Raw genomic sequence first — 11,521 nt, 5'->3', positions numbered from 1 at the left:
TTGTCAATGAAAACATGTGACATCAACAGGCGGGGAGGATGGGGGAAACAAACACCAATTATGATGGCATTGGAAGGAAGACACTATGATGTTTATCATCTCCTTGTGTCTGAGGGTGCAGATCTGACACTTACTCATGATGAAAACATAGACTGTTTGATGTTTGTATGTCAGAGAGGGAACATAAATATAGTGAAACATGTCTTGTCAATGAAAACATGTGACATCAACAGGCGGGGAGGAGAGTGGAGACAAACACCAATTATGTTGGCATTGGAAGAAGGACACTATGATGTTTATCGTCTCCTTGTATCTGAGGGTGCAGATCTGACACTTATTGATGATTGCAACAGAGACTGTCTGATGTTGGCATGTGAGGGAGGAAACATATCTATAGTGAAACATGTCTTGTCAATGAAAACATGGGACATCAACAGGTGGGGAGGAGCATGGTTGAAACAAACACCAATTATGATGGCATTGGCAAGAGGACACTATGATGTTTATCATCTCCTTGTGTCTGAGGGTGCAGATCTGACACTTACTGATAATGAAAACATAGACTGTCTGATGTTGGCATGTGAGAGAGGGAACATAAATATAGTGAAACATGTCTTGTCAATGAAAGCATGTGACATCAACAGGCGGGGAGGAGACTTAAAAAAAACACCAATTATGATGGCATTGGCAAGAAGACACAATGATATTTATCATCTCCTTGTATCTGAGGGTGCAGATCTGACACTTACTGATGACAACAACACAGACTGTCTGATGTTGGCATGTGAGGGAGGAAACATATCTATAGTGAAACATGTCTTGTCACTGAAAACATGTGACATCAACAGGCAGGGAGGATGGTATAAACAAACACCAATTATGATGGCATTGCAAGGAGGACACGATGATGTTTATCATCTCCTTGTGTCTGAGGGTGCAGATCTAACACTTACTGATGACGACAACAGAGACTGTCTGATGTTGGCATGTGAGAGAGGAAACATATCTATAGTGAAACATGTCTTGTCAATGAAAACATGTGACATCAACAGGCAGGGAGGAGAGTGGAAACAAACACCAATTATGATGGCATTGCAAGGAGGACACGATGATGTTTATCATCTCCTTGTGTCTGAGGGTGCAGATCTGACCCTTACTGATGACAACAACAGAGACTGTCTGATGTTGGCATGTGAGAGAGGGAACATGAATATGGTGAAACATGTCTTGTCAATGAAAACATGTGACATCAACAGGCGGGGAGGAGAGTTGAAACAAACACCAGTTATGATGGCATTAGAAGGAAGACACTATGATGTTTATCATCTCCTTGTATCTGAGGGTGCATATCTGACCCTTACTGATGACAACAACAGAGACTGTCTGATGTTGGCATGTGAGAGAGGGAACATAAATATAGTGAAACATGTCTTGTCAATGAAAACATGTGACATCAATAGGCGGGGAGGAGAGTTGAAACAAACACCAGTTATGATGGCATTGGAAGAAGGACACGATGATGTTTATCATCTCCTTGTGTCTGAGGGTGCAGATCTGACCCTTACTGATGACAAAAACAGAGACTGTCTGATGTTGGCATGTGAGAGAGGGAACATGAATATGGTGAAACATGTCTTGTCAATGAAAACATGTGACATCAACAGGCGGGGAGGAGAGTTGAAACAAACACCAGTTATGATGGCATTGGAAGAAGGACACGATGATGTTTATCATCTCCTTGTGTCTGAGGGTGCAGATCTGACCCTTACTGATGACAACAACAGAGACTGTCTGATGTTGGCATGTGAGAGAGGGAACATGAATATGGTGAAACATGTCTTGTCAATGAAAACATGTGACATCAACAGGCGGGGAGGAGAGTTGAAACAAACACCAGTTATGATGGCATTAGAAGGAAGACACTATGATGTTTATCATCTCCTTGTATCTGAGGGTGCAGATCTGACCCTTACTGATGACAACAACAGAGACTGTCTGATGTTGGCATGTGAGAGAGGGAACATAAATATAGTGAAACATGTCTTGTCAATGAAAACATGTGACATCAACAGGCGGGGAGGAGAGTTGAAACAAACACCAGTTATGATGGCATTGGAAGAAGGACACGATGATGTTTATCATCTCCTTGTGTCTGAGGGTGCAGATCTGACACTTACTGATGACAACATCACAGACTAGTATATTGTTACCTGTATTTATGTAACTCGACACCAAACTCACGAGGGCTGCATGCATCTGGCACCCTTCCTCCACCAGTGTCTGAGCAAGGTCTGTTCATGTGAGTGGAGGAAAAGGCAGGACAACGGGATGATGTTCCTGGTTGATTCATCGTTGAGAATTCACACTGGCATCACAATAGATTCCTTGCCACACCATGACAATCGACCTCGAGTTCAAAACAAACATGCCTGCCATTTCCCTCATCGGTGGTGTACTCTGATATTCCTATCATCGTTGGCATCGACCTTTTTATCACAAAAGAACAGTCTTTGCCAGTTGCTGTTTTGCCACTAACAAATTATGTGTGTGTACCTGGGTGGTGGTGCTAACTCTGAATGAGTTATAGCCACATAAGTACCACCCACTTATAACCCCCTAGTATTCATTCTATACATATTTACATATATACATGTTCATCTATTATCACCATCACTTCATTCTGTGTTCATTATATGTTGTCCTTGTCTGCAGTTGAATGTCAGCCAACTAACATCAACCCTGATACCCTTTTGCAGCCTCTGTAATTTCTCCAGCTTCACCTGGACTTCCCCCTATCTATTTTTAGATATGTCCACCACTTCATATGACTGTGAAGCATCTTGACTTCCTTTAATACCTGTCAGATGCTACCTTTCTTCTGATTGACCCTTTGATCCAGTTCTTTAAACTTCCTTCTCATCTGCCTCTCTGCTCAGGTGAGAATCTTGGCATGATTGTTACTTTATGTAAATTCTGATGCAAACTGTCAGTGTTACAGTGCCTTTATACCCTTTGGAGATCATTCTGCACGTGTATTGCCTTTTGATTATTTAAAGTCAATTCTTACATATTTGAGTTTTCAAAAACCGTCATGCTGCTTGAGACCCGTTAAATTCTTCAGCAACCCATGCTTGCTTTAAAAGGCAACTATGCTTGTTGTAGGAGGCGACTAACAGGATCGGGGGGTAAGGCTCACTGACTTGGTTGATGCATGTTATGGATCCCAATTGCGTAGATTGTCACGATGTAAATGACTGGATTGTCTGGTCTCCATTATTTACAGACCACCGTCATATAGCTGGAATACTGCTGAGTGCGGTGTAAAACAACAAACAAACACACTCACATGTTGCTTGAAGCATAGTATTAGTGCACTAGTATTGTAGAAGTGTATACAGCAGTAAGGTGTTGTAGTGGTGTATACAGCAGTATGTTGTAGTGGTGTATACAGCAGTAAGGTGTTGTAGTGGTGTATACAGAAGTATGTTGTAGTGGTGTATACAGCAGTATGATGGTGTAGTGGTGTATACAGCAGTATGATGGTGTAGTGGTGTATACAGCAGTATGTTGTAGTGGTGTATACAGCTGTAAGGTGTTGTAGTGGTGTGTACAGCAGTATGTTGTAGTGGTGTCAACAGCAGTAGGATGGTGTAGTGGTGTATACAGCAGTATGATGTAGTGGTGTATACAGCAGTATGATGGTGTAGTGGTGTATACAGCAGTAAGGTGTTGTAGTGGTGTATACAGCTGTAAGGTGTTGTAGTGGTGTATACAGCAGTAAGGTGTTGTAGTGATGTATACAGCAGTATGGTGTTGTAGTGGTGTATACAGCAGTAAGGTGTTGCAGTGGTGTATACAGCAGTATGGTGTTGTAGTGGTGTATACAGCTGTAATGTGTTGTAGTGGTGTTTACAGCAGTAAGGTGTTGTAGTGGTGTATACAGCAGTAAGGTGCTGTAGTGGTGTATACAGCAGTATGATGTTGCAGTGGTGTATACAGCAGTAAGGTGTTGTAGTGGTGTATACAGCAGTAAGGTGTTGTAGTGGTGTATACAGCAGTAAGGTGTTGTAGTGGTGTATACAGCAGTAAGGTGTTGTAGTGGTGTATACAGCAGTATGATGTAGTGGTGTATACAGCAGTATGATGGTGTAGTGGTGTATACAGCAGTAAGGTGGTGTATACAGCTGTAAGGTGTTGTAGTGGTGTATACAGCAGTAAGGTGTTGTAGTGGTGTATACAGCAGTAAGGTGTTGTAGTGGTGTATACAGCAGTAAGGTGTTGTAGTGGTGTATACAGCAGTAAGGTGTTGTAGTGGTGTATACAGCAGTATGATGTAGTGGTGTATACAGCAGTAAGGTGGTGTATACAGCTGTAAGGTGTTGTAGTGATATATACAGCAGTAAGGTGTTGTAGTGGTGTATACAGCAGTAAGGTGTTGTAGTGGTGTATACAGCAGTAAGGTGTTGTAGTGGTGTATACAGCAGTATGATGTAGTGGTGTATACAGCAGTATGATGGTGTAGTGGTGTATACAGCAGTAAGGTGGTGTATACAGCTGTAAGGTGTTGTAGTGATATATACAGCAGTAAGGTGTTGTAGTGGTGTATACAGCAGTAAGGTGTTGTAGTGGTGTATACAGCAGTAAGGTGTTGTAGTGGTGTATACAGCAGTATGATGTAGTGGTGTATACAGCAGTATGATGGTGTAGTGGTGTATACAGCAGTAAGGTGGTGTATACAGCTGTAAGGTGTTGTAGTGATATATACAGCAGTAAGGTGTTGTAGTGGTGTATACAGCAGTAAGGTGTTGTAGTGGTGTATACAGCAGTAAGGTGTTGCAGTGGTGTATACAGCAGTAAGGTGTTGTAGTGGTGTATACATCAGTAAGGTGTTGTAGTGGTGTATACAGCAGTAAGGTGTTGTAGTGGTGTATACAGCAGTAAGGTGTTGTAGTGGTGTATACAGCAGTATGATGTAGTGGTGTATACAGCAGTATGATGGTGTAGTGGTGTATACAGCAGTAAGGTGGTGTATACAGCTGTAAGGTGGTGTATACAGCTGTAAGGTGTTGTAGTGGTGTATACAGCAGTAAGGTGCTGTAGTGGTGTATACAGCTGTATGATGTAGTGGTGTATACAGCAGTATGATGGTGTAGTGGTGTATACAGCAGTAAGGTGTTGTAGTGGTGTATACAGCAGTATGGTGTTGTAGTGGTGTATACAGCAGTAAGGTGTTGTAGTGGTGTATACAGTAGTATGGTGTTGTAGTGGTGTATACAGCTGTAATGTGTTGTAGTGGTGTTTACAGCAGTAAGGTGTTGTAGTGGTGTATACAGCAGTAAGGTGCTGTAGTGGTGTATACAGCAGTATGATGTTGCAGTGGTGTATACAGCAGTAAGGTGTTGTAGTGGTGTATACAGCAGTAAGGTGTTGTAGTGATGTATACAGCAGTATGGTGTTGTAGTGGTGTATACAGCAGTAAGGTGTTGCAGTGGTGTATACAGCAGTATGGTGTTGTAGTGGTGTATACAGCTGTAATGTGTTGTAGTGGTGTTTACAGCAGTAAGGTGTTGTAGTGGTGTATACAGCAGTAAGGTGCTGTAGTGGTGTATACAGCAGTATGATGTTGCAGTGGTGTATACAGCAGTAAGGTGTTGTAGTGGTGTATACAGCAGTAAGGTGTTGTAGTGGTGTATACAGCAGTAAGGTGTTGTAGTGGTGTATACAGCAGTAAGGTGTTGTAGTGGTGTATACAGCAGTATGATGTAGTGGTGTATACAGCAGTATGATGGTGTAGTGGTGTATACAGCAGTAAGGTGGTGTATACAGCTGTAAGGTGTTGTAGTGGTGTATACAGCAGTAAGGTGTTGTAGTGGTGTATACAGCAGTAAGGTGTTGTAGTGGTGTATACAGCAGTAAGGTGTTGTAGTGGTGTATACAGCAGTAAGGTGTTGTAGTGGTGTATACAGCAGTATGATGTAGTGGTGTATACAGCAGTAAGGTGGTGTATACAGCTGTAAGGTGTTGTAGTGATATATACAGCAGTAAGGTGTTGTAGTGGTGTATACAGCAGTAAGGTGTTGTAGTGGTGTATACAGCAGTAAGGTGTTGTAGTGGTGTATACAGCAGTATGATGTAGTGGTGTATACAGCAGTATGATGGTGTAGTGGTGTATACAGCAGTAAGGTGGTGTATACAGCTGTAAGGTGTTGTAGTGATATATACAGCAGTAAGGTGTTGTAGTGGTGTATACAGCAGTAAGGTGTTGTAGTGGTGTATACAGCAGTAAGGTGTTGTAGTGGTGTATACAGCAGTATGATGTAGTGGTGTATACAGCAGTATGATGGTGTAGTGGTGTATACAGCAGTAAGGTGGTGTATACAGCTGTAAGGTGTTGTAGTGATATATACAGCAGTAAGGTGTTGTAGTGGTGTATACAGCAGTAAGGTGTTGTAGTGGTGTATACAGCAGTAAGGTGTTGCAGTGGTGTATACAGCAGTAAGGTGTTGTAGTGGTGTATACATCAGTAAGGTGTTGTAGTGGTGTATACAGCAGTAAGGTGTTGTAGTGGTGTATACAGCAGTAAGGTGTTGTAGTGGTGTATACAGCAGTATGATGTAGTGGTGTATACAGCAGTATGATGGTGTAGTGGTGTATACAGCAGTAAGGTGGTGTATACAGCTGTAAGGTGGTGTATACAGCTGTAAGGTGTTGTAGTGGTGTATACAGCAGTAAGGTGCTGTAGTGGTGTATACAGCTGTATGATGTAGTGGTGTATACAGCAGTATGATGGTGTAGTGGTGTATACAGCAGTAAGGTGTTGTAGTGGTGTATACAGCAGTATGGTGTTGTAGTGGTGTATACAGCAGTAAGGTGTTGTAGTGGTGTATACAGTAGTATGGTGTTGTAGTGGTGTATACAGCTGTAATGTGTTGTAGTGGTGTTTACAGCAGTAAGGTGTTGTAGTGGTGTATACAGCAGTAAGGTGCTGTAGTGGTGTATACAGCAGTATGATGTTGCAGTGGTGTATACAGCAGTAAGGTGTTGTAGTGGTGTATACAGCAGTAAGGTGTTGTAGTGGTGTATACAGCAGTAAGGTGTTGTAGTGGTGTATACAGCAGTAAGGTGTTGTAGTGGTGTATACAGCAGTATGATGTAGTGGTGTATACAGCAGTATGATGGTGTAGTGATGTATACAGCAGTAAGGTGGTGTATACAGCTGTAAGGTGTTGTAGTGATATATACAGCAGTAAGGTGTTGTAGTGGTGTATACAACAGTAAGGTGTTGTAGTGGTGTATACAGCAGTAAGGTGTTGCAGTGGTGTATACAGCAGTAAGGTGTTGTAGTGGTGTATACATCAGTAAGGTGTTGTAGTGGTGTATACAGCAGTAAGGTGTTGTAGTGGTGTATACAGCAGTAAGGTGTTGTAGTGGTGTATACAGCAGTATGATGTAGTGGTGTATACAGCAGTATGATGGTGTAGTGGTGTATACAGCAGTAAGGTGGTGTATACAGCTGTAAGGTGGTGTATACAGCTGTAAGGTGTTGTAGTGGTGTATACAGTGGTGTATACAGCAGTAAGGTGTTGTAGTGGTGTATACAGCAGTATGATGTAGTGGTGTATACAGCAGTATGATGGTGTAGTGGTGTATACAGCAGTAAGGTGTTGTAGTGGTGTATACAGCAGTAAGGTGTTGTAGTGGTGTATACATCAGTAAGGTGTTGTAGTGGTGTATACAGCAGTAAGGTGGTGTATACAGCAGTAAGGTGTTGTAGTGGTGTATACAGCAGTATGATGTAGTGGTGTATACCGCAGTATGATGGTGTAGTGGTGTATACAGCAGTAAGGTGGTGTATACAGCTGTAAGGTGGTGTATACAGCTGTAAGGTGTTGTAGTGGTGTATACAGCAGTAAGGTGCTGTAGTGGTGTATACAGCAGTAAGGTGTTGTAGTGGTGTATACAGCAGTAAGGTGTTGTAGTGGTGTATACAGCAGTAAGGTGTTGTAGTGGTGTATACAGCAGTAAGGTGTTGCAGTGGTGTATACAGCAGTATGATGTAGTGGTGTATACAGCAGTAATGTGCTGTAGTGGTGTATACAGCAGTATGATGTTGCAGTGGTGTATACAGCAGTAAGGTGTTGTAGTGGTGTATACAGCAGTAAGGTGTTGTAGTGGTGTATATAGCAGTGGGGTGTTGTAGTGGTGTATATAGCAGTAAGGTGTTGTAGTGGTGTATACAGCAGTAAGGTGTTGTAGTGGTGTATATAGCAGTGGGGTGTTGTAGTGGTGTATATAGCAGTAAGGTGTTGCAGTGGTGTATACAGCAGTAAGGTGTTGTAGTGGTGTATACATCAGTAAGGTGTTGTAGTGGTGTTTTCAGCAGTATGATGTTGTAGTGATGTATACAGCAGTAAGGTGTTGTAGTGGTGTATACAGCAGTAAGGTGTTGTAGTGGTGTTTACAGCAGTATGATGTTGCAGTGGTGTATACAGCAGTAAGGTGTTGTAGTGGTGTATACAGCAGTATGATGTTGTAGTGATGTATACAGCAGTAAGGTGTTGTAGTGGTGTATACAGGAGTAATGTGTTGTAGTGGTGTATACAGCAGTAAGGTGTTGTGGTGTATACAGCAGTAAGGTGTTGTAGTTGTGTATACAGCAGTATGGTGTTGTAGTGGTGTATACAGCAGTAAGGTGTTGTAGTGGTGTATACAGCAGTAAGGTGTTGTAATGGTGTATACAGCAGTATGGTGTTATAGTGGTGTATACAGCAGTAAGGTGTTGTAGTGGTGTATACAGCAGTAAGGTGTTGTAGTGGTGTATACAGCAGTATGATGTTATAGTGGTGTATACAGCAGTAAGGTGTTGTAGTGGTGTATACAGCAGTAAGGTGTTGTAGTGGTGTATACAGCAGTATGGTGTTATAGTGATGTATACAGCAGTAAGGTGTTGTAGTGATGTATACAGCAATAAGATGTTGTAGTGGTGTATACAGCTATAAGGTGTTGTACTGCTGTATATAGCATTCCAACTATATCATAAGCATGTGTTTATGAATTACTGTTAAATAGTGATGACACCATATATTGCAATACCATGGCACCATCTTGTTTGATGTACCGGTTATTAATCAATTGTATATATTTAGAAAGGGTAATGCATCTGTAGTATTTTTCGTGTAATGTAGACAACATGCCACATGTTAGATTTTTTTCTACTTTGTCTGTCATGATCTATGATAGTGAATATATCCTCACATGGTTTAGACATACTTGTAGTGTGGATTCAGGTGTATGGTAGATGTCGCCTTGTATTACTATTGGTGAAGTAGTATTGATGACCAAACACATGTCTATTTTTACTGGATATGAATGATGTAATATTGTGTGTTTGTGTGTGGCATTTTATTATTTAACCTGGCATTGCATTGATATGCATAATGTCATGTAAGTAGCATTGTATAGTGTTGTAGCATTGTATATAACATTGTGTTGTGTTGTAGTGGTGTATATAACATTGTATAGTGTTGTATTTGTGTATATAGCATTGTGTAGTGTTGTATATAACATTGTATAGTGTTGTTATTGTGTATATAGCATTGTGTAGTGTTGTAGTGGTGTATATAACATTGTATAGTGTTATTGTGTTTATAGCATTGTGTTGTGTTGTAGTGGTGTATATAACATTGTATAGTGTTGTTATTGTGTATATAGCATTGTGTAGTGTTGTATATAACATTGTATAGTGTTATTGTGTTTATAGCATTGTGTTGTGTTGTAGTGGTGTATATAACATTGTATACTGTTGTTATTGTGTATATAGCATTGTGTAGTGTTGTAGTGGTGTTTATAGCATTGTGTAGTGGTGTAGTATTGTATATAGCATTGTATAGTGTTGTAATTGTGTATATAGCATTGTATAGTGTTGTAGTGATGTATATAGGATTGTGTAGTGTTGTAGTGGTGTATATAGCATTGTATAGTGTTGTAGTGTTGTATATAGCATTGTGTAATGTTGTAGTGGTGTATATAGGATTGTGTAGTGTTGTTGGAAAGATGTCACTTAAGTGAATGTATTATAAAACCGTGTGTCAGCAAAATGTGTGAGAAAAACCCAAAGTGATGCAGGTCTCGGACGTTAACCACTTTGGTGAAACCCACGAGCACAGGCATGGTGCTGACAAAACTTGGAACAAGTTTGGGGGGGACTCAGGGTCATATGTGACGCAATTCTGCACATCAAATTGCGTCACCTTAGATGACTGGCTACCTGTGACTTCCACTTAACTTGAATAGAGATTGAAGTGGATCGGTGTGTGGTCAGGCGCGGCGATTCGTTTGATTGCATCCCCAACATCCCCCCCCCCCCCCCCCATTCCCCATTTTAGGATACCATAGTGGCAGCACAAACATGCGGTTAATAACAATAGGTAGCATAGACTTCATTATCATGAGGTTAATAGCATGAACGTTTATGAATCTGATACCATGAGGTTGAGGTTGAGGTTGGTGGCCTGAGCTGTGGATAGTTTGTGCTGTGGATAGTCAAACATGAGGTTTATAGCATGAGCTGTGGATAGTTTGTGCTGTGAATAGTACAAACATGAGGTTTATAGCATGAGCTGTGGATAGTTTGAAATGTTCATAGCACAAGCAGGAGGTAATAAAGTTGAAAGCATGATTTGTTTTATAGTTTTGTGTTTAACACTGCCTCAACCATAAGAGTGAGTGAGTCTGATTATGGTTTTACGCCGCTTTTAGCAATATTCCAGCAATATCACGGCGGTGGACACCAGAAATGGACTTCACACATTGTACCAATGTCGGGAAGTGAAACTGGGTCTTCAGTGGGAAGAGCGACCGCTTTAACCACAAGCTAGGCTACGCCACCGGCCCCTCAGCTGGAGCAGACAATCCGGTGACTGTTATTATGAACAACGATAAACATCTTTGGGATAGGATGACATGCTATGAGCCAGTCTGACAACCTTATCCATTACGTGGCGCCATTGCACAGGTTGTTGGAGAGGAGATAGCAATGGCTTAATGGCATTAGCATGGTGTTGATGACATGGGCATGGGGTTGGTGGACCAAACAATCCAGGGACTGACATTGTGAACAACCATCCACACTGTAGGGATACTTAAAAGGCGACTAACAGGATCAGGTGGTCAGGCTTGCTGACTTGGTTGATACATGTCATTAATCCCAATTGCATGGATCCATGCTCATGATATGAATCACTGGCTTGTCTAGTCCAGACTTGATTATTTACAGACCACCATGATAGAGCTGGAATATTGCTGAGTGCGGCGTTAAACAACAAACAAGCAACGGGTGGTTGTTCTCTGGGACATGGCAGATTGCGTATCGTCGATGTTTGGATCATGTTTGTGAAGTGGATGATTTTTGCATTTTACTTCACCTGACAATTCTTGAAGGTGACTTGATTTGAACAAATCTTGGTGACTTGGTGCATGTCATTGTATCCAAATTGCATGGCTTGATGCTCATGATATCAAT

At 41.5% G+C, this 11,521-nt stretch overlaps 1 protein-coding gene across 1 annotated transcript; it reads left to right on the top strand.

The window, feature by feature from the left end:
- The first annotated feature begins 652 nt into the window (after nt 1-652).
- Nucleotides 653-3,459, top strand: LOC125376029 (kinase D-interacting substrate of 220 kDa-like). The gene has a single exon (XM_048387270.1). It carries the CDS (start codon nt 676-678, stop codon nt 2,197-2,199), a length of 1,524 nt encoding a protein of 507 aa, XP_048243227.1. The 5' UTR covers nt 653-675; the 3' UTR covers nt 2,200-3,459.
- Nucleotides 3,460-11,521: the final 8,062 nt, after the last annotated feature.

The sequence above is a fragment of the Haliotis rufescens genome, unplaced genomic scaffold (genome assembly GCF_023055435.1).
Source record: "Haliotis rufescens isolate VD_foot unplaced genomic scaffold, xgHalRufe1.0.p SCAF_69, whole genome shotgun sequence".
In the NCBI taxonomy this organism is placed as follows: domain Eukaryota; kingdom Metazoa; phylum Mollusca; class Gastropoda; order Lepetellida; family Haliotidae; genus Haliotis; species Haliotis rufescens.
Note: the sequence above shows the minus strand (reverse complement) of the source record. Positions and strands in the feature narration are given on the sequence as shown.